Consider the following 24,493-nt stretch of genomic DNA (forward strand, 5'->3'; position numbering starts at 1 on the left):
TGTTTATTTGGATTTTACAGCTTTGAATGCTGCTGATTAAATGTGTCACTACCTTCAATTATTGCTTGTTTAGTTCTTTCTTTTGTATGCACTTAAAAAAAAGCATTAAAATACATTCATAATTCAGTGATGGGAGATCTAATCAGAGTAGAGGTAGCAAAACAGAGCCTGTAGTCATAAAGCCTGATGATTGAAAATAGTCTCATTATGTTATGGCTAGGCTTTGTTTTCAAACATTTCCATGGTATTTTAGGCTCAGTCCACACATATTCATATATTTTAAAAAGGGAAACTATATGTTAGAAAATGTATGTTTTAAAAAATATTTATTCAAAGATGTTTTTTCCTACATTGTAAATGAATACTGAAGTCAACCAGACTATATAGGAACACATTGGGAATCATGTTGTAACTTAAAACTGTTAAACAAACAAAATACTCCTGATGAGTGCCAGTTTCATCACAACATTTTTGATGCTCTTTGCGACTGCACTTGAGGATATTGCAAAGGTTTAAACACACACACACACACACATATATATATATATATATATATATATATATCTTTGCTTTGTTGGATTTTTGTTGTCTATATTTGCAGCAGTTATGATGATTAGACGATTACACACATAATGTCAAAATAATCACATATGAACATTATTATATATTGATAAAGCGAGGTCGAATAGAACAAAAGCACATGAGCTCACAGGGCACACAGCCACTGAGTTTATCTCTTCAGCTGTTTTTTTAAACCAAAACACTCCTGATGAGTGCCAGTTTCATCAGAACGTTTTTGATGGTCCTTGCGACTGCACTTGACAACACTGTCAAAATATAAATATTTAAGCTTGACTGACATTATTTTTTTCATTCCAACAAGTATTTTTTTATTTACTTTATTTGAGTAGTTTTTGTTATAACATGGATTAGAACACTACTCAAATATTCACTATTCACTGTATACCTGTAACTCTACCTCTTCACAACTTTACAACTGATGCTCTCAAACACATTAAGAGGGAAATTCAAAGTAATTAACTCTTGACAAGTTCAGCACAGCTGTTAACTGAAAGCCTGAATTCCTGGTGATTCTGTACATATTCTGGTTTAACACGTTTTTTTTTTTCTAAATAATTCTATGTTTTTCTTCATAGTTTGGATGACTTTAGTATTAATCTACTGTACAAAACATAAAAACAAAAAGAGAAAAAAAATCATGGGCCCTCAGTTTCAACTCCAACCCAAAATTATCTCCACACTAATTTCAGCTCAGTCAAGGCTGTAATTGGTTGAATCAGATCAGGTGGATTATAGTTGGATACAATTATCATGGAAAGATACATTTTATATTGGTAGACACTCCTTTATTCTAATGAACTACTTCAGCTACTTTAAAGCTCCACTAGGTAGGATTGAGATTTTGTGCTCGTGGGCTCCCCCTATAGTTGTAGAGTGTAATAAATGTTTCTCTTTCTCGTTTTCTGGCTTTCACAGAAATATTCGGTCTCTTTCCAGCTTCTGCCAGAGTGTCTGTATGTGAGTTTATAAAGAATGAACCAGTAGTCCTTGTAGAACTGTTAGAAGTAAAGGTCGGAAAGCAGGTCGCAGTTCTCGCGAGCGTTGGTCGCGGCCGCCTCGGAAAACTTACAGAGTCTGGTATGAGCTCAGAAGAGCTCCGGCACAGACACGAGAGCACCGCTATTCCTCCTATTATGCCTCAATGGAGCGCTGCAGTGAGTTTTAAACTGTAATCCTACCTAGTGCTGTTTTAAGTGGCACCAACTGCTAAAACATATGTGCAAATGCACACACAAATTGTAGATACTTTAGTAGTGCTGTACATGTAGTATTGCCAATAGAATAGAACACTGGCACGAATAATTATGTACCTTTTTGTCACTATGCCTAATACATTGAGCTGTAGAGTTTTTTTTAGGATGGTAGTGCTCGGTTCAACACTTTTCTGTTGATTTGGAAAGTTAGGGATGAGGTGGGTCGTTGATCATCCAACATAAAGACCTCCCTCATGCTCTTGTTGCTGAATGCAGTCAAGACCTCACACCAGTGTTCAAAAATCTAGTAAAAAAAGTTACTTTAACTTTAAAGCATGATAAGCTATATTTTCACTCTTAATTCAATGAGTAACTAACAATAAAGGGGCAGGTACTGTTCTTCAGTTCTAGTCATAGAATAAAACATGACCTGCACATCAAGTACTTTTATGTTGGCAACATTATTATACGTTTTTATTTTTACTTGTTTAATAATAATAATAATAATAATAATAATAAATCAGTTTTATATAGCGCTTTTCTTGGTACTCAAAGCCGCTTTACAGAAAAATTCACATACATACGTACAATATGCACATGTGTCAATGTTCATATGCAAACTTGAAAAGGTGGGTTTTGAGATGACGTTTGAAGGAGTGCAGGGACTCAGAGTTTCGAATGGTAAGGGGGAGGGAGTTCCATAGGGTGGGGGCAGCGACGGCAAAAGCCCTGTCCCCACGGGTCCGGTATTTGGTGGAGGTAGTTTGGGTGAGGAGGTTAGCATCAGCAGAGCGGAGTTGACGGGCGGGGGAGTGGCGGTGAAGGAGGTCAGACAGGTATGGGGGGGCGAGGTTGTTAAGGGCTTTGTAGGTGATAAGGAGGATCTTGAAATGTATGCGTTGTTTTATGGGAAGCCAATGGAGTTGACGGAGGACAGGGGTAATGTGCTGTCTAATGGGGGAGCGGGTGAGCAATCGAGCAGCAGAGTTCTGGACATATTGGAGTTTTTGAAGAGCAGTAGAGGGGAGACCATACAGGATGCTATTGCAGTAGTGCAATATTACGTAAGTGAAAGAACGATGTTTTAACTATGTGGTTGATGTGTGATTTGAAGGAAAGTGTAGGGTCCAAATAGATTCCAAGGTTTCTGACAAGTGGGGAAGGAGTGACAGAGTGACCGTCAATACAGAGAGTGAAATTTTGACAGGTGGAGAGGCTGGATTTTGGACCAAAGATAATAATCTCCGTTTTATTACTGTTTAGTTTGAGAAAATTATGGTTCATCCAGTCTTTGATATCCATGAGGCAGCAAGTGAGGGTGGAGAGGATGGCAGGGGAGATGGTTTTAGTGGTGATGTAAAGCTGGATATCATCAGCGTAATGTTGTTTAACATTTTTACAACACAAAACAAACAAACAAAAAAATTAATTTAACGCATTAAAGTTTAGCCATATGTACCTTTTTGTGGTATTTAATAAGGTGTTATTTTGGTAAGCTTATAACTATAAACCAATAGGGTTTAGTAAAACAAAAAAAAAAAAGGAATCACCCTAAATTGCTGAAAACCCAACATCCCAGAATGTTTCAGGCAGATGTGTAAATCGTTACAGATGTAGTCTGATTAGAGTGCATCAAAACATGCTTCTTCTCTGCTCTATATAAAGGCTCTTAGAGGCTACTTTTGGGTAGTATACAGTAACTCTTGGTGAACGATTGTTGACTCATCTATAGCCCTATCTGGACGGGATAAGTTTCTCAGGGGGGCGTCTGTGAAAAATATTTCACACTTCTACTCAGTGATAAAATATTTTCAAATTCAAAGTGCTAACAATCGCCTACAAGGTGATGACAGTACAGGCTCCTTCCTACCTGCACTCGCTCCTGAAGGCTTACGCTACCTCCCGGCCGCTGCGCTCCTCCAATGAACGTCGCCTCGCTTTACCAAACACTCACACAAAGCAATCCAGACTGTTCTCATACAGAGTTCCCCAATGGTGGAACAAACTACCTTCCACTACCAGATCAGGAGAATCTCTCACTATCTTTAATAAACTCCTGAAGACAGAGCTCTTCAAAGAGCACTTACTCTCCTAACACCTCTAACTAACTACCTTCTACTACCAGATCAGGAGAATCTCTCACTATCTTTAAGAAACTCCTGAAGACAGAGCTCTTCAAAGAGCACTTACTCTCCTAACACCTCTAACTAACTACCTTCTACTACCAGATCAGGAGAATCTCTCACTATCTTTAAGAAACTCCTGAAGACAGAGCTCTTCAAAGAGCACTTACTCTCCTAACACCTCTAACAAACTAACTAATTCTAACCTCATCTCCTTCTTCCTCTTCTCTACTCCTCTATCCCATTATTTCCCTCTGACCTCCTTAAGGCCCTATCTATAGATGCTTTATTTTTAACTTCTATTATTTTTGTACTTAACCTCTTCTATTATTTGCACTTCAATATTGTAAGTCGCTTTGGACAAAAGCGTCTGCCAAATGTAATGTAATGTAATGTAATGTAAAACTCTTGCATTCAGAGTTGAAAAAACAGGAGGACCAGTGATTTTTTTAGGCTTTCTAAGTCACATGACATCGCGGCGTTCAGTAGCTCCTCCGTTTTCACTTTGGCAGTGGACAAATAGCTATTTTATTGAACACAAGGTGATGAAACTTAGACATGTAGATAATCAAGCCTGTAATTTTTTTTTCAAAGAGACGTCTGAGAAAAACACGTACATGGTCAATCCAGGTGGGAATAAAATCACAGAGGACCCCCCATAAAAGAGAAAATTACCCCAGGACCCCCTGAGAAACTAATCCCGTCCAGATAGGGTTTAGGGATTAAGCCCTATAGCAGGTGTGAAAGGGGGTGTGAAACATGGTATCATGGAAACACTTCTCTATATGGTTCTAGTGTACACGAAGGATAGTCTGATTCTCACAGAGAGCTAGAATTGGTTACAACACCTTGCAAAGAAACTCACTAAACTCATAACTAACATTCTAAAAACTCATTAATATGCAGTATAAAGAGACTCCGCCCACGTAGCTGATGATGACGATGAAAAGATGTAGTAAAAGTTCTTTAGTCCATCACTAAATTGCAGTGTAAAACCAAAAATAAAATGGAGTAAATACTGTATATACCAGTGGTGTGCAGTGAGGCCCTTCTAACCCTTCAGAGAAGGGGTGACAAAAAGTGCATGTAAATAATTACAGATTTTTTTTTATCAGGACGTATATAATATTATTATTGTAAATGTAAGCATTTATTTTATAAATTAACTAAAATAAAATTAAAAACGAATTCAAAGCATTAGTCTGTGTTTTTCAGTTGCTACAGGACTCTTATCTGACTGACAGCTGTTCTAACCAATCAAAGCTTTTTAAAAAAGCTTCTGCCCACGTGTCTGCTGCCCTTCTCCTGATTTTTTGAAGGGTGTAGTACTGAGTCTATTAGAAAATCATAGGACAATCTAACCAATCAGACTCATAATTTTCACTCCGGGGCGGGGCTATGACTTTCTAACCCCTTCTCTGCGCTCGGATGAAAGGGTTACGCTACGTGCATTGATTAGTCGTAAAACGCAAGGGCGTAGGAGCAGGTTTGATATTGGGGGGGACACATTTGCCAATATGAACCCAAGCCCACCCTATAGTTTCTTAGAACAACATTTGTGGAAATTACTTTTAATCACAAATAATAATTTTTTTCTGTATTTTGTTTTTTATTAGTTAACAAGGTGATTTTACAACCTAAACATGTTACTTCACATTACATTTACTGTTGTAAGAAAAAAATATGCATATACATATACATATGACAAAAATGATCAGTTATCACCTAATATTTAAAATAATATAACAGATTTGGTTATTATTATTATTATTATTATTATTATTATTATTATTATTATTATAATCATGTATTGGCATGTCAATTCTGTTGTATATTTACATTTTCTCCACTCTTTAAAAAAATCCTACGCTTTTATTTTTCTATTAAGAGCTCTTCTAAAGATTGGTGTCCTTTTATGTAAAAGAATGTAACTTTACGTTTCATAAAGATTTTAATTATAAACGTCAGGACATGTGGCCTTACTGTGAACCCTGTTCTTACATATTCTACTGAATATTAACACTGTTCTACATATTCTAGAGCTTTCTCTGCTTTAAAGACATTTAATAAAGTAAGTGGTGGTATGATGTGTCTAATACACTGCTGGATATACATGATTAAACTCAGTAAACTCAGTAAATGACTGTTTATTAGCTGATCAGCTGGATCAGGTGGAAAACACAATTTTGGGGCAGTGATCAGGGTTAAGAAACTGCTTTAAACTACAAACATAAAGTACTGTACTAAATTCTGACTATCCACTACATCTGGCTTCTAGATAACTAGTTAACTAAATGAATTTTTGTTCATTATTGCTCACAGTAAATCCTGTAATCCTAAATTAATAAAGACAGTTTAAAAATGAAACAGTAATTAGCTGATCAGGTACAGGGCAAATTGAACATTACGTATATAGTTTATTTTTTCTTTAACGTTGACTTCCAATCTATCTAATTCCAAAGTTAAGCTAACTCACTCAAACAGCTGCAGTTTATTAATCACAGTGGGTTTAATCTGTGTGCTGATTTAGAGTCTTGTATTTTTAACCAGCTATCAGAAACATCATCACAGTTTATGTGGTTAGCCTATCGTTACCTTTCTTTTAGAAAAATCCCCGTATATCCAGATCTTAATCAGCTGAAGCTGCTGCAGCCCGATCCCGCTGCTAAATCTCACAACGAGGGGGCGGGGCTTCCTCCACTAGCACACCGCAGGCCGCAAAACCAGCAAGCTGATTGGCTGTTTGTGCTGAGAGGCGGGACTTAATACCTGAACCGGCTCCGTGATTGGTCCGGTCTGTCTCCTCATTAATAGTACAGCTGATCTGAGCGAAACGATATAATTTTTGGGGGGGACAAATCCACCTGTTTCCAATATTGGGTGGGACATGTCCCACCCATCCCCCCCGGTTCCTACGCCAATGGTAAAACGGAGCGCGCATGCTGGATTAATTAAATAATTAGCTAACTATCATGGAAATAAGACAGATATTGTGTCATATTATATTAAAAAGCCTTTTTAAAGGCTGCCCTTCAACGTGAAGCTAAGTAATCGGCTGCCTGATTGATGAGTTTTGTGTGTACTTAATGTTTTGGCTGCTCTGGCGTCCTGTAGGCATACAAATGAGTGATCTTTGTTGAACGGCTGTACTTGTAGGAAAATTAAGGATTCATTGTTGGGTCTATTGTATACTATTGTGGTTTGTAGCTGTATTTTAGTGGGCTGTTTATGTGTATTAAGTTCATATAACTCAGTCAAGACAGAGAATATATAGTTATTGTAGTATTTATCAATGTGTCAGTCAATCAATGGTGAAACAATGTCCCAGGCATCAGGCAATGTGTTCATAACAATGTGATAAAAAGCTTTTAAATTCTTGTGTGAGGGAGTTAGACTTTAAAAGATTAAAACATGCATTAATAAATAAGACAAAACAGCTCACTCAATTTTTTTTTTGTTTATTTATATAAAATTAATTGGCATAAAATAATAACATTTTAAAAAGAAAGTAAGAAGCTTCTCATCCGATATGGCTAAGGAAAAATGATTGGGACCAGCAGGAGAAAAAAACAAAAAAAACATCTACAGCTATTTCTCCAGACAGATGAGTGGGTTTAAGAGAGGAGGTATATAAGAGGTTTTGTTACAGCTCTATGATGATAAAGCGCTATCAGAGTTAAAACAAATATTAAAGAAAAGGAGGCTGTCAGGTTTAGAACAGGTGAGGAAAAGGGCACAGCTTCCACAAAACTGAGTCACTGAGATTAAAAAGAGGCCTGAAGAGGGCACGGCCTGAAACCACTGAAAAGCATATTTTTGTTCTGGAAGGTGGGGAGAGTTTAAGCTTAGACAAAGGACAACTTTATCATTTATTGAGGGAAATAAAAAAGTTGCATGTCTCTGAGAGCTACAGTAACAAGAGAAAGCATTTTAAATATATAAAAAAAATTGTCTTATAATTATAGTCGCATGATTAAATGTATGATTTAAGTCTAGTCTTAGGTTTTATTTAAATTACAGCACTTTGAGGTGAAATAATTGCAATCAATGCAGTGGAAGACAAAGGTTTTTTTGTTCTTTTTGGTTTCCTAATACAATTTTGGAAAAAGCCTTTACAAAGAAAAAACAAATTACCTTATAAAAGTTTTACAGTGTAAAGGCCTCATGGATAGCTAAAATCTTTACAGAAAAGTAAAACCCTTTAAACCTAAAAAACGTGCACTTAATAGAGATTAATATAATAAAAATAGTTCAAATATGGTTTAAATGGGTCTGTACAGTATAGAACAAGGTTTTTTTGACCGCAGTGGTACAGCAGCAACAGCAAAAATCCCTTTGCAGGTAATCTATGGAACCATTTTAATATATAACTAATTAATAGTACAGTAATCATTTTATAGATATCTAATAATTTCCATTTAAAATAATTTTCTGTGCTGTGTATGCTGACCTGAATATAAACTCTATGCTAATACCCAATCCCCACCTTTGCTTTCAGTCTTCAAGTCTGGCCTTCCAAGATACTCAGAGTACACAGATGTTTGGAGAGGCATGTTTGCCTTTACTTTGGCTTTAAATAGGAAAATGAGTTCAAAGTGATATACACAGTTTTCCCTGAGCATGACAGGCTCTTCCTCTGCTCTATTACACTTTACAGATTAATTAATCAATCAATCAATCAATCTCAAGCTCTTATTTTGGCTTCTCCTTCTTGATTCTATGTGTGTTAGTTACAGCGAGCATATATTGAAACTGTAAAAAATAAAAAACAATAAAACAGGGTAAAAGGCACTTTTACATCAATGGAAGTAAATAAAAATAGTTTTAAAAACAGCTGGATCAGGGACAGGCCGGTAACAGCCTGTTTTTGGGTAAAAGTTCTGAACACAGCTGATCTGAGACCAGGATCACTGTGAAGCCAACTATAAAACTGGTTTCAGACCAGCAGAACAGAACATCCTCCACCCTTCCGCCCTGCAGGTCACGATCTTCTCAACCCTGCCCACCAGGTGGCGCTCAAACGTACTCCTTGGAGCTGCTGGGCGGCCGGGACTTGGTGTGGTATCTGGGGCCGGTGTTCCTGTTCTTTGAGCAAGACGCTGCCAGCAAAGCTCCGCCCATGACGTCCAGGAAGGTGCCGGCCCAGGCGATGAAAATGGCAGACCCAAACTCGTACCTGAGGAGAAAGAGAGAGAGACTTGCTTGAGTATGAGCTTTTGTTTGGAGAAATCAGCCACCTAAAGCATCTAAAGCATTTAAACCATCCAGACTACCTGAAACAAGAAAAGTAGATGAAGATTAAAATAGGTGCGGTCTCAAAAAGTCCTTTCAAAATGAGAGAATTCTTTAAGAAACATAGAAATATATTATAGTTATAGCTATTTAGGAACCATTCACATTCTGAAGATCATCAGGATGGAAATGCTTATCTGCTCATATCCTGCATTGACCTTTCTTGGTCTCTTAAGGGAAGAGCTGCTGTTCCGCTGTTCGTCCGTAGATAACTGTGTTAATGCACAAGCATAACAGATACTGAATGGGATCTGCTGACCACAGTTTCCATTAGACTCTGGGCACTTAATACTTCCACATTTGGCCAAACCAGCATTTTTATTTCCGGTTAGCCAAGAGAGCAGTGATGGGCAACAATAACATTTACATTATACATAAGGGCACAACTTGAATCTGGAATCTGTTTTATGGACTACAAATGGAATATAAAGCCATTTGAGACATGATTTAATCGAACACAGCCTTATCTAGCTTAAGAAGGTGTTTCTCAATTTTGTTTCTGGCACACTGCCCAACCGATCCAACTAGAAATGAATGAGCAAACAAATTATAGAGTTGATACTAGGCATGGGACAATATATCGATACTGGGATGTATTGTTTCAATTGTATCGATACGTGGCATCAAATGTTTTTTTTTTTTTGTTTTGTTTTTTTTTATAAACAAGGCACAAATAGGGTGAACCTGTGGTGAAGAATATTAGTTTTTCATATTTTGTGAAACTGACGCAAAGAAATCCAGAATTCCTGGTATTTATTTATGTAGAACTATTTTGTTCTCTTTAGTTAAACAGACACTGAATTATCAGAAAAAAATGTCTTGTAATATATATCAAATATTGCAGAATTACAATATCATTACAGAATCATCGTTATCATGCACAACAAAACGTGACATCATCAGATCGCCAGATGCCCTGTGATTCCCACCACTAGTTGATAAGGTTGTTTTAAGGAGTTAATGAATTAAAAATGTACAGGACAAGGATTTGGGAAATGCTAAGCTAAAGCAGCTGGGGCTAATGGTGATCCTGGAGGGCTGGCTCTTAGTACTTCTGCTAAGACCACTGGGAAAACTACGAAATTATGCAGGACTTGTCGCATCATAATCATAGGGTTGCAGCATTACATCTATTAGCGTCTTGGCTCTTTACGAAAAATACACCCCAGGCTTTTCTACATCTGCAGTTACAACTTAGTCTGGGTATGCTGGTGTTCCATAGTGTTTCATTGTGTGTATTTTTAGGATATTCTGATAGATTAAAGCACCATATCAGAAAACGCTCCCAACTGAAATACATGCACGATATGGATAGACTAAATCATTGTATTTAGGTAGAGAGAGGGTTAAATTGTTTCCTAGGAAAACCTTAGCAGTATTATTACTATTATTATTAAGATTCATCATGGACACGTTTTGTAACATTCAAGCAAAAAGCACATTTTGAAAAACAAAATAACTGTGTTTAAAACACTGTAGTATTAGCATTTATATATATATATATATATATATATTTTTTTTAAGAATTTTAATAAATCTGCCGCTCTGCAGAGAGACCCTTCTCCACACTCTGGCTCTATACACTCTCAGAGCTGCTACACTATGCACTTAGCTTAAGAAGCTCTTAAATGAACAGTGTACACATGAATACTGAATACTGGATGTTACATACTTCCCCCAGGCCATTTAAATGGTCATCCCCTCACCCCATTGTGAACATGTGAGCAATATTAAACGCTAAGTTTTTTTTGTACTTAGTATTTCTGAATTAGAGCTTAATTTGCTAACAACCAAGCTGATATGTTTACACCAAATAAAAAAAAAAAATGATATATCCAAATTATCATGCTTTTTTTTTTTTTTTTTTTTTTTTTACCAGCGCCCCACATTGGCTTATATATACTAGTATTTTAACTGACAATTAATATAAATATAATTCCATTTTACATTTAAATATTCACTATAAAACTTCTATAAAGCATCTTAAGAAGATCAATTGTGATTAATCGCAGATTATCACAGAATATTGTCTTTTTTTTATTGATTGACACCACTAGTCTTGATACAATGTTGGGCCACATTGCCCAGCTCTACAAAGTATAACAAAGTGGGAACACCTTCCTATTTACAAAGTCAATTGGTTACAGTCATCTTTCCCATTGATTTAAATGCAGAGGAGTATACTTCCTCATTGAGTCAGTCACTGTTCCTATAAAAGCCCCTGAATCTAATTCCAGTTAGATCCAGTATTTTCCTCCCTTTTTTCCACCAAACTTAGACAGTTAGACACACACCCCAGATAATGATGTTATATAATGTTATATTTCTTAACTGTATTCTTATTCTCTCTTTTTTGTAACTACGTGAAAACAGCTGTTGATCTGGCAGGAGTACATACTTTGTGTTGACCGGGGTGAAGGGGTTGTAGAAGTCCTGAATGATCTGATAGGAGAAATACGAGCAGGCAGCGATGGCACACAGAGCTATAAGAGAAAAAACAACAGAAAAAAAAAATGATGTTAAATGTCTTAATCCTATAAAACATCTCCACAGCACTGTCACCAATCCTTTCACTTCCTTCACCAATCAGCCAATCATGAGGTAAATTAGGGCTGAATCAAAGGTGTTTTGGCAGGTAGTTCCCTAAAAGCAGCCCTTAAAACCACTGATCTACACTATAGAATAAGAACAGCTAACAGGTACACAATAAAAAAAAGTTTCCTGACTCAAAACGAGTTCCACAAACTTGCCTCCAATAAGCAGAATGATTCCTCCAGTCATGGCGATGCGGGACTTCTTCACTTTGTCATCACCCCCACAGTTTGTGCACTTCATGCCCATGGAGGCCACGCCCAGTCCAATCACAGTCATGAGGATAGACACAACCATCAGCGCCCGTGTGGCCTGGAGAGACCCTGCACAGAGATAAAGAAACAAAGAGGACTTTAGGAAAAACAATGCTTAAAAAAAGTGTTTAACTAATTTAAAAGAAAACAGCAGGTGTAATCAGGTGCAGTCCATCAGATGTGATATCCGACAGATGTACAGGTACATGTAAAAAAAATTATATTATTGAACTGAATTCCTGAAAAAAAAGTAACTTTTCAAAATGTAAAACTCATATTATATAGATGTATTAAACACAGAGTGGTCTATTTTAAGAGTTTCTTTCTTTTATTGTTGATGATTAAAAAAAAAGTCAGTATCTCAGAAAATTAGAATATTATATAAGACCTATTGGTACTTTTGGCAGTGTGGGCAGTGTGCCAAGTCCTGCTGGAAAATGAAATCCACATCTCCACAAAAGTTGCTATCAGAGAACAGCATGAAGTGCTGTAAGATTTCCTGGTGGACTTGATTTAACAGTGGACCAACACCAGCCAATGTACAACACATCTATATAACATAAAGATGTATAGAGTTTCACATTTTAAACTGAATTACTGAAATAAATAACTTTTCAATGATTAATAAATGATAAATTTGAATTAAATGATTTTTTTAAGCTACTATTATTGTACACAAAACTTCTGGAAAGAAACTGGAAGCTAAACCTTAAAATTTCCTACAACCATAGGATTCTCCATTTAAAGTGTTAGAGTGTTTTCTCTGTGAAATGCATAGTTCTAATAAATTTACTATTTTTAAAAATGTCAATCTTAGCTACAAACATATTTTTACAAAAATTTAATTTTAATTTTCTGTAAAAAGCTGTATTTAACCCAATTACTCTGACCATTAAACCAATATTTGAGTCAAATTAGCCCAGTTAAACCAATTTAAGTTTTTTTTTTTTTGTTAAGATTTAACAGATTCATCACTTTTAACAGTTTTGCCTCAAGGGTCATTCAACTAGATTGGCATTAAAATACACTATGTATGTGTACTGTTTAGGAAAGAACTTTTTACTAGAAGACAACAAAAATGTTTAATTAAAAGATTAAAAAGATTTTCCATGCCATATTTCCCACAAATATATGAGATCCAATTTGATTTAACGTTGATTTTGTTAAGTCTTTAAATAATGGACTTATCTAAAACAATGGGGTCAGCTGGTTTCACATTTAGGGACCACACCTAGTCCTAGACCGCTAAGACTATATTGTGATATTTTTTTACATGGATTAGAATTACTATCATATATATATATCATATATATCATATATATATATCATTTAAAGATGTGTAGTGATAGCCTATTCTTAACGTACGGACTGGAAAATGTAACATTACAGTTTCATTTCAATACAGAATCCAACATCCCAGAATCTTGTATAGTCCAGGACTAAGGAGAATTATTGATAAAAACAAACTGAAAGCCTTAAAGACAAACAAGAACTATGAAAGGACTATAATGAAAATGAAATTGAATTAAAAGAAAACACCATAAATTGTGACGCAACTTGAGTATTATTAATTTTGTAAATTAGGTATCCAGACTGGGCAAAAGAATGGACAGTAAAGCCCATGATCTGAAGCAAAAACATGGCCAACATGGAAGCTGCTACCATGTTTGTTTTTGCTTTACATGAGGATTGCTTGCAGAATAAACAGGCAAAATACTACAATACTATAATTTCCTTTCTGTTCCATTTCTTTACATGGAAATGGTGGGATGGCTGTAAAACTTTGTACTGGAGCCAGCCACCACAGGGACATGAGACATTTTAGGCTTCACTTTTCAACCCCTGTTGTAGAGTATACTCACTCACATACAGTTTATACAGCCTATGGTTTTGTCTTACTAACAGCTAAGCACTGTGTACACCCACACTGTGAAGCATCACATTTCACACCACCACCACCACGAACTCTGATCTCAGATCTGTTGGTAGAAGTACTATTTGTAATTCTTAATCCTTCCAAATTGACTTAAGGTGGGGTATGAAACTTGTCCTATGAGCAATGGTCTTCAAAAGCAAATGGACATTAATGACTTATGATGGGGTTTTCTAACTTTCAACTTTTAGCTTTTATGAACAATCTTTTGTCTCCAATTGGAGACATTTTTTCATTGAAGTCATATTTGGTGTGTAGCTAATGAAACTACAACTAATGAGAGATTAATACCTATAACCCAACAAACCTTAAATAAATTATACACTATCCTGAAACCAATTGGAGGTGTTTGGTTTGGTATTAGTTAACAGGCCTGTATACATGGTTCCTGGTATTGTAATAAGAGAAGCATGTAGGATGAGGACAACGGAAGCTCTGGAAAGTCCCAGTCCACCGATTGGACTGGTTTGACCAAGGTTAGAATGGGGAGAATAATGTATGCTGTATGGACTTCCACTTTCTGAGAACACAGGGTGCATTAAAGACAAAAAAAAAAAAAAAAAAAAAAAAAAAAAAAAAAAAAAAAATCACGTGGTGGTGTGCTTTATTTTTTTTTTCGGTAATAAAAATAAATAATTATATATGAATTGTCAGTGGACAAACTTCTTGAACTTCTGACTAGACAGGATTTTTGCAAACTGTAGTAAAAGGCCAATATTGTTCTAACACTCTAACTACCTAAGAAAAACACAAAATAAGAGACCTGGGCAATATGGTAAAAAACAGAGACTGTAAAAAAAGCAGTAGAGACCAGAGGAGGGAGAAAGACTGTGGAGAGACAGCCTACTCATTTAAATAAACCTGCCCCTGAGGGCTGCCTCGAGGTCACAGGCTGCAGAGCAGAGCAGAGCTGACGGCTGTTATTGGTCCCGCCCATAACCAGCCCTTTTACAATAACCACACCTTTTTTGAATAGAGCTGAATAAGGTAAAAAAAAAAAAAAAAAACGTTTTAAAAAATGTTCTGTGAGGATATAAAAATTTGACAATATAAGCAGAGGTTACACTAGCTGTTGCATTTAAATAACGGAGGTAGAATTACAGTATATTAGAAAAAAACGTGATTGAAAGTTGTCTGTTTTGCCATTGAAACCTAGGGATGGGTGTGGTTGCACAGCTTTCTGCAACCGAACAGCAGGGGGCGCCCGACCTGTAGTGGCTTCACTTTTGAGAGACAATGCTCTGTCCAGCTATACACAGTCTATGGTAAAAACGCTATACTATGATATTTTAAGAAGAAAAAAAAATGTACAGTGCACTATATTTTATTGCAATGTTTGACAGGCAGATACAATGAATCAGCAATGGCAGGTTGTTAAAATATTGCTATTTAAACACTCCCTTATGCATAGCACATTGATTTCCTTTCCATTTTTGATGCCCATTGTGGGGAAAAAGTTTTACTATAATCATTAATTTTACTATAATCAGTACTAATCAAGCTAAGGAAGTATAATCAAATGCATTATGAATATGAAAGAGGTGTGATACTATGGTAGGCAACATGAATTGACAAAGCTTGCCCCACTGACCTAGAGGCCAGTTAAAGGGAACATGTTGACATGTTTCGGGCAGCGTGGAGGAAGGCAGCTGAGACAGTAGACACAAACTCACACTGAGTTCTCTAAAATACTTCTCCGTTTTAACGGTCCGTTACTTGCAAGATCTGGCCATTAGCGCCTGGTGGTCAAGACCAGGCGGTTGTTAAGCAAACTGTGCATGTAAGACAGATATGAATTGAGACAGACAACTTCTGATCAAGACCAGCCAGAACCAGCTTTTGGGGAACTGTTTAGGGTGCCTTCCACTGTGAGCTTGAGGTGGGGTTTGTCTATAAATGCTTGTCTGTGAAATAATCTTTGAACTTCTTCTCTTGAACTCCTTGTGAGTGGAAGTCGTTCCCAGAGCTCTCTTTTATTAAATTGTTACTTTGCTGAAGATAAAAAAGTATCCTGTCTCTCTAAAACTTCTCTACTTCGGGCTTCCATAAAAAAAAAAGAAAAAAAAAAGAATCCAGGGGAACACACTGGAGACGGCGCAGAGGGTAGTGCGGTTTTCCCAACACCATCAACCACATAACAAGGAATAATTAAACTTTTCATATAGAAAGAATCTATAATTTAAGTGTTTTTAAAGCATATAATTAATAGGCTTGAAAAAAAAACATGTCAATATGATAAAAACATGTATTGCAATATGATAAGATACCGTCCTACTGGATAGTTTGTCATAGCACATCTTAAACTTTTTTTGTTGGAGGCATCTTTGTGGATGGTGAGTGCTACAAAAATAAATAATTAAAATAATTAAAATCCAATAAAATAATAAAACAAAAAACAGCATGATTTGCGATGTTTCTCAACATAAAACTAAAAAGGATATACAGAAGACATGAAGCCATACAGGACAAATCTTGTTGTGTTCTAGCTTCAACCAAAGTCTGGCAAATCTTGTTCATCTAATCCAGGGGTGTCCAAACTTTTTTTGTTGGGGGCCAGAAGGAGAAATATATTTGAAGGTCACGGGCCACACTCCGTAATAAAACACATAATGAAATATATCACTTTAAATAATACTTTTTTCCTGATTATTTTATTTACACACCATTTTACTTACTATCTTTATCTTTGACAGTGTTGTGTAAACTAAGATTTTTCAAATTGATGTTTAATTTCATGATGCCTCTTAATATTAAACTCCTTAATTACGGCAACTTTTAGACTCTTTGGCCCGTTTTTCTGCGCTAGAAATGCGCACCCTCTCTGCTTTTAGACTCTTTGCCCCGTTTTTCTGCGCTAGAAATGCGAACTGTCTCCGCTTTTAGACTCTTTGGCCCGTTTTTCTGCGCTAGAAATGCGAACCCTCTCCGTTTTTAGACTCTTTGGCCCATTTCTGACTCCTAACTTTGAATCTCACATTATAAAATCCTGCTTAACAGCGGGCCAACTTTCATTCTATTTCTAAAATACCTCACGGGCCGCTCCAAAAAAGGAAACGGGCCGCAAATGGCCCACGGGCCGTTGTTTGGACACCCCTGATCTAATCAAAAAACTGTTTGAAGGCAATCATTATTTGGGTCAGGTTGGGTTGAGTAGGCTAAGGCTCTAATATGGTCTAATGTGTGTAGGACAGCAGATCTCCAGTAGCAGAGCTGGTGACCCCTGGTTTGTACTTTTTACTGGTTAAAAAGAGATTATTTAATATTACGATGCAAAAAAACAGGGCGTGTTTGAGCAGGAAAAAAACCTTTAAGAACTTATAGACTATTATTGAGAAACATCATGAAACTTTATGAAAGAATGTCTCTATGTGCAAATAACTATTGTTGGAGATGGATTTCATAATGGGCTGATAAGGTGTGAATGAATCACACAACTGATCATTTCTCAGCAACAATGAGTTTCTTGTACTTCTTTTCTCACATGATACTCTAAGCCAATCATTAGCCAGAAAGGAATCACCTGCTAAAAAAATGGCAAGATTCATTTTGCCAACCAAATTTTTTGCCATTTTTTTTCAACTGAAAGATTTGTACAAAGAGTCTGTATTCATTTACTCTTGCTGTTGAATGCAAAAAGCCCATCCCCCTACACCTGTGGTCAGGTGCGCCAAACTGGTTCCATCTGGAAGCCTCCTCTGAGAGTGCGTGAGAGTGTGTGTGAGTGTGTGTGTGTGTGTGTGTGTGTGTGTGTGTCACCGGCTTCTCTTTGTACACATGCTGGCCTATAACAGGTCTAACCAGTTGTGGGGAAGGGAGAAAGAGTGTGAGAGCGAAAAAGAGAGAGAAAACGCAAGCGAGAGAGGGTCAAGTTTCGCTCTGTGGAACCGCCCACCGTCTATCTCTTTCTCTCTCTGTCTGTGTTTTCCTTCAACCTGTCCACATAGTTTCTGTATCAAACAAAAGCCATTCCAATGTGGTGGCAAACAAAGAACCAGACAAGACCTGAATGAAAAACCATTAATAATACATTGTATTTACACTCATTTATTGCGCAAACAAATTAAAACATAGACCAAAAGGGCCACTCTAGGTTTTAATTACTTGGCAGCACCGGATTACACTTCACCACATAGTATAGAAGTTCTTTAGTGGTTCCTGGCTCATATGTACAGCTTTAGGCTTGTATTGTTTGTAGAACAGTCCAGGAAGTATCAATACTTTAAATTAAACTTCCCATAAAAATGTCCTTTATGCTTATATTTCATTTACACCACCAGTTACCTAGGATAGTAATTTCTAAACCCCATCCATGGTCAAGGAGAACCTTCTACTCTGCAGATTTTAATGGTTTCCATTATAACCATTATATATAAAAGTATATATAAAAGTATAATCATACAGAAAAACCACTTAAATCAAGCAAATATTAGAGCATTCAAGTAGTTTACAGAATTATCATCATTTTATACAACTATTACTCTGTTCACTACTGTAAGTGTTGGGTCACCAGGACCAGTTAATAACCAGCCAGGCTTTATGGTGTCACTCTGCAGAAATGGACTAATTCCTAATTCTCACTTTCCCAATTATCAGCAGTAGCGTCCTTATATTTACAACATTAGCTTAACAAGAGTTTATCAAAGTTGGCTTGTATTCTTGTTTGTAGGTGCCATAAAAGCTGTGTACAATAGATAAGGCTTATCAAAGACAGCGATAACAAAGAAAATCAAATAATAAACGCTCACGTATGGACTGTTAACTAGCAGCCATAAACACAGAGGCTTACAGAGGCTTCTGGAGACTGAAATGAATGTAGGAAACAATTTTTTTTTTATATCTCGGTCCAGGAGCTCATTGTTAAATTCATTCATTCAGACTTTATATGACAGTTTCTTTTTTTTAACCTCACTTTCTTAATTAGCTTACAGTGCTTTTAACACTGATGTGTGTCAATGATGTGTTTTTATTGGGTCATTTATTTAAAAAACAGTCCAGACTGCTCCTCATAACTCAAACAGGAACAGGTAGTGTGCTGAATATTAGAAGATATTTAAATATACTTATTTTATTTTTTCACCTCACAAAAACAACAAATTCAAAACAGGCTCTAGCTTAGTTTCCACATATGGAACAACAACAATAATCAATAATATAAGTCTTAATTTACAGGAGTTTCATGGGCCTTAAAGTAGAACCCTGTGGGACCTCACATGGTAACTATTAAACTATAAAAAAAAAGCAAACAAATAAAAAAAATAATATTTTTAATAGCTTTTAATCAATTTGCTTAGAGTTTAAATGTTTAAGTGAAGAAAAAAGAAGGCCTAGCCAGTGTTAATTAAGGCCACAGTGTTAGACGTTTCTATTCTGAAAGCAGCACCACTCAGTGAAGGTTATAAAACAAATGGCCTGTCCAAGCAACACGCCATTATGTGGATGTGGATTCGGATTTGCATAGGTTGGCTCTGGAACAAACAAGCAAATGTGACACCTTTACTCCGCCCCCTCCACACCCACCCTGATACTGGGACACTGAGGACTTTCCACCAACGGAGGAGGGGATGGGACCTGAAGCAGCACGGCCGTGTAATCATTACTGCAGTAATGAACAACCCAGGCGTAAAGGCGACACACTCTTTTGAGGAACTTTTCTTCAGCTTTTGACAAAGCAAATTATTTTATCCATTACTGTAAATTTACTGTTATTTGAGCTAAATAAATCTCAATCTGTTTAGAATGCTTAGAAATCTTTGTGTAGACACCCTTTCATTCTTCTGTGTGGTTATTTAAAGAGCCTGTATCATAGAATGTCAACCACTATTCATTAGTTTGGATTAAAATAGGTTAATAAGTAATATGAAGCATAAACAACCTGTGGTAGGTCACTATTTATGAAATGTGACAAAAAAAAAAGACAGCATATCCCCCTATGTTGCCTATATTCACAAACAACCCATTTTACACTGACGTAGGGAGTGTCTAGTTTTAAAATTAGGCATTATGTAAGGCAGACAATAACAGAAAAGCACATAATACAATAAAGAATGGTGCGTTACTTTACGCTCTGCTCAATGCAGTTGTGGTTGCCTTGTGAAGCTGATATTAGGTAGGTTTTCTAAGACAAGCTCTGATTCTGGTCTTCCTCCTATTATCTTTTGTGTAGGGAAGTGATGTACAGCACATGGTTTACACTAATCGCTAATATGAGTCGTTCGTTCGCGTTTTTGTTTCTCTTTGGTCACGTGAGTTCACGTCACACGTTTCCTGCCACTGTACCACTTGCCACACAGCCAAAGTTGAACCAAGCTGAATTTTGAAGCTGGTAAGCTGTAGTCTGGCAGAGGTGTGGTTATGGGCATGGAAACGCATCGCTATCTGCACTTTTTGGTGGTAGTGGTACACTGCTCTAATAGTTGGAACACAATCTAACCCAATGGGGATCAGCGTAAAACAATGCTGCTACCACGTGCAATCTGAAAATGCCTCAACAAATCTCACATACCCACCCTTTTTTTTTGCCATTTTTTATTAAATCTTTTTATAAGCTATGGGATTCCAACAAATTGCTAAAGTAAAGATTACACAAAAAAAATAATAATAATCTTGATATTTTTCAAATATATGAGTAGAAAATGTATTCAGAATTCGATTTAATGTTTCAGTTTTTACATAAATCATTATTTTTTAAAGAGACAGCACCATTTTAATTGATGCACAAGCTTATTTTTTCCTTTACATTTTATTTCATTTTTATTTTATTTTTCAGGAATACTAGTAATATTTTAAATTATTTTTGTATAGTAAGCAGCCCTCATCAACCTTACATGCAATTTTTATATTTAACATGATGCAAACATATCCGACTTGTATTTCACTGCCACATAAGAGTTATTTAAGGGTCGATAAAAGCAAATATCTAATCTACTGAGATTCCCTCAATCTTAATAATTCTATTATCACATTTAAACAGTAATATAATTAACCCCCAACCCTAAAAGACAGGTGTTTAACTGATTTGTTCTAATGGATAAATGGATGTTAGCATGTGTAAAATAATATATAGTTGTTTAATCCTACAAAACCTAATTTATTTGTCTTCTTATAAACATTTCGTTTCATTTGCTCCATTTCTATTCGTAAAAATCCTGTATAAGCCCTGAGGCACGGTTACAGATAAAATCTCCCCCACGCCCTTCCAGACCAGGTACAAAGACAAAGGGGGGAAAAAACAGTGAGTATATTGTGTCAACAAACAAACAAACAGAAAACCATTTAACTTGGAGCCAAGCACGGTTAAAATGCATACATATGTAAAACTCAAAGAGTCAAGTGTTGAAAACACAACAAATTCATTCTTCTTTTTTTTTTAGGAAGAACATTTCAATAGCTTCACCATCCTGCTCATACAGGTGCACACACACTGAGCACCACGCCCTAAAGCTACTACCCTATATGGAACGTGCCCGGCTCATTAAACACATTTCCTTATGCCCTCCAAAGTCCTATACTATACTATACTATGCCAGGGTTTAAAATGGAACAGGAGTTTAAAACAAACGATACAACCAAAGTGTGAAGCCTATCTGTGCCAATATCAAATACACGCCACCTTGAAAACAATAAAACTGAAAATAAAGACACACTTTATGAGGCAGGACACATTTTTACACTTCAATCTCAGCTCCAAATGAGTTACGCTCTTGGCTTGGCCAGGCGGTGGGCACCAAAATGGCCCATCATTATCACAGCAGTGTGAGGGAGTGTTGGAGAAAGCCATTGCGTGTGTGCAGACAACCCAGCAGGACAGCTTTACTCTTTATCACCAAACAACCAACAGGTCTAACCAGCTCACAAACACCTGAGGGTGCTGAACCTGCCGTTATACCGATACTGATACACCACCACTAAACAAGAACTGAATAACCCTGTGCACTAGTTAGCATTTTGTACACTGTAATCTAGTGTGAGAATGCTGTACAGTTAGGACTGAGTGGCATTGCCTAAATTGATATCATAATTTATGTTTCTTAGTACCTGGTGATGCAATACTAAAATATAATTCCGCTATCAATAAACAATAAAAAAGTTTGTATCTACAAACTAATGGGGGAAAAAAACAAGCTAAACTGCTTGAATTTTTGCACCAGGAGTGGCATAAAGGTATTCAAAAGCAGTGTGTAAGACTGGTGAATGAAAACATGCCAAGATGTATATTCAAAAATATTGATTTCTGAACTCTTGAAACGTTATGAATATGAACATGGTTTCTGTGCATTAATTAATTAAATATTTATGTATTTATTTGTATTTTTTGCAATATGTGTCGAAATCAAATTTAATCCAGTCCAATAAATAGTGATATAATACTACTTTAATAATACTGTATCATTTTTTTCACAATAGTGTTAAATCGGTTGTTCTGAAATGTATTTTTAAAACATATTTCTGGTGGAGGGATACATGAAGGGTGTTGTGAGTGAAAAAGTAGTCCCAAAAACAAAGCTACATTTCTACAGATTTCTATTTGCTAATTACTATTTTAGCTACCATTACAAACATTTGTATAATAAATAGCGTATACCGTATTTAAATCTCAACCACTAAATTATTATTTTTTTTTATTATTGTGATGAGAAAAAACGAATCTATTAATTGCTTTTTAATGATTATCATCTAAGCAATTAATAAATAAATTACTAAATTAATGAATAAGCCTGTGTGAGTAACTTTAGGTCAGGTGAGATCGAACACTTACTGTTCAGCTGCAGCATGGAGTCGTAGATTTTGCACTGCATCTGCCCCGTGCTCTGGAAGGCGCAGGACATCCACAGGCCTTCGTACATCGCCACCGCCGTGATGATGTTATCCCCCACATAGGCAGACATCTTCCACTGGGGCAAGATCGTCCCCGCCAGGATCCCGATCAGACCCAGGACGGCGAGGATATAACCCAACATCTGCAGCCCTTTATTAGCCATTTTACTGCTTTAAACTTCTAAAAAACTAAAAGTTATTCTGTCCTTCTGAGGTTAAAAAGGATTTGAGAGAGTTTGGGCTGAACCAAACAATCTTTAACCACGCTGAGGAGAAAAAAACGCAATAATCCACTTGTTTAAAGGATCAAATTAAAATAAATTAAAATTATTCAGCTGCCCTCCAGCCAAATTCCTCCTCTAAACCTTAAGAAAAGCGGCTAATTCAGCTAATTCCTTTGTCCTGCTGTTGCTGCTGTTGATCTGCTGCTGATCAGGTGTGTGAAGCACCTGTTGCTGCTGGAAGCTGCCCTGTGGAAATGGAGGGAACTGGTTGGCTGAAGGAGAAGAGCGCTTAAAAGGAGGCGTTGTTTTTTTACACACCCGTTTTCCGGACAATCACGTCTTTCTTTGCTCTTATTGGTCAACAGGAGCGCGCGGAGCAGTTTCGTTGCACTAGGATAGGATCTTCCTTTCACGCTACAAAAGAGCACGGAAGTCCTGCGTCATTCTGTAGTCCTCCGTATGCCCATATTTGGCGTTACTGCCTGTTAAACGTTGATTTTCAATGACAGTAATGACTTAGGTTTCCAAAAAAAATCGCCTCTTTCACATTCAGTGGTAAATAAATATGTTCAGAACCCTACACTGTAAATTTGCCAGCATTATTAATCAAATAGTATTCATATAATACATCATATAAACTTAAAGTGTAAAATTAACAGTGGTAAGTATAGCCTTATATACTGTGCATGTTTTTCTGCTGATCCTCTGAATTATGAATATTCATATACATACATATGATCTTTCTCCTGATATTTTTTTTATTCTTCCTTTAATTATCAAAATGGATAAATAGCATTTTCACATTTGTAAATATAAGATCATTTAGAAATTCTCAACTTAACCTAACTCAACTTTTTTCATAGAGCACTTTAAAAATATTGACAGCTGAAATAAAGTGTAGTACATAGATTAATTATAAAACATACAAAAAACACTAGAGACAAAATAGAAATAAAAAACAGTAAAGAGTTTCACAGTTTCTTGCTGTGTTAAAAGCCAAGGAATAAAAAATAGTTTTAAGAGTTAAAACAAAATTACACTGTTAGTTACTATAGTTCACTTTTCGTTTTTTTTAGAATTACAACATTGAATTATTAAAACAAAATTGAATTATTAGATTGTTAAAATATGTTCAATATGTTGAAAATATGTCCTTGAAAGATCCTTTTGTGTCTTAGTAACTTTTTTGGTTGTTTAGATGTGCTAAATATGTTATATGCCCTAGACTTCTATTCTACATTGTTGTTGTAATTGTTATTACAGTACATTTTAAAATTATATTAAGACACTTGCTCATTTATTGTTTATTTAATAAAAATGAATTTAAAATGCATGTATCCTGCTACTAGAGTTTAAAGCATTGCTGTGAGAATTTGATTGCATTCAGCAATAATAGCTTTGTTAGTGAGGTCAGGATGCTAATAATGTGAGGTAATAGGATCATGTTTATCTGCTCCAAGTAATCATCATTTTCTAATGGCAATAT

At 36.1% G+C, this 24,493-nt stretch overlaps 1 protein-coding gene across 1 annotated transcript; it reads right to left on the minus strand.

Moving 5' to 3' along the window:
* Positions 1-7,386: 7,386 nt before the first annotated feature.
* cldn7b (claudin 7b) lies at positions 7,387-23,285 on the minus strand. Its single transcript, XM_015608826.3, has 4 exons — positions 22,725-23,285; positions 11,941-12,105; positions 11,589-11,673; positions 7,387-9,074 (listed from the first exon to the last, which is right to left on the minus strand). Exons 1-4 carry the CDS (start codon positions 22,945-22,947, stop codon positions 8,915-8,917), a joined length of 633 nt encoding a protein of 210 aa, XP_015464312.3. The 5' UTR covers positions 22,948-23,285; the 3' UTR covers positions 7,387-8,914.
* Positions 23,286-24,493: the final 1,208 nt, after the last annotated feature.

This window comes from Astyanax mexicanus, chromosome 20, assembly GCF_023375975.1.
Source record: "Astyanax mexicanus isolate ESR-SI-001 chromosome 20, AstMex3_surface, whole genome shotgun sequence".
In the NCBI taxonomy this organism is placed as follows: domain Eukaryota; kingdom Metazoa; phylum Chordata; class Actinopteri; order Characiformes; family Acestrorhamphidae; genus Astyanax; species Astyanax mexicanus.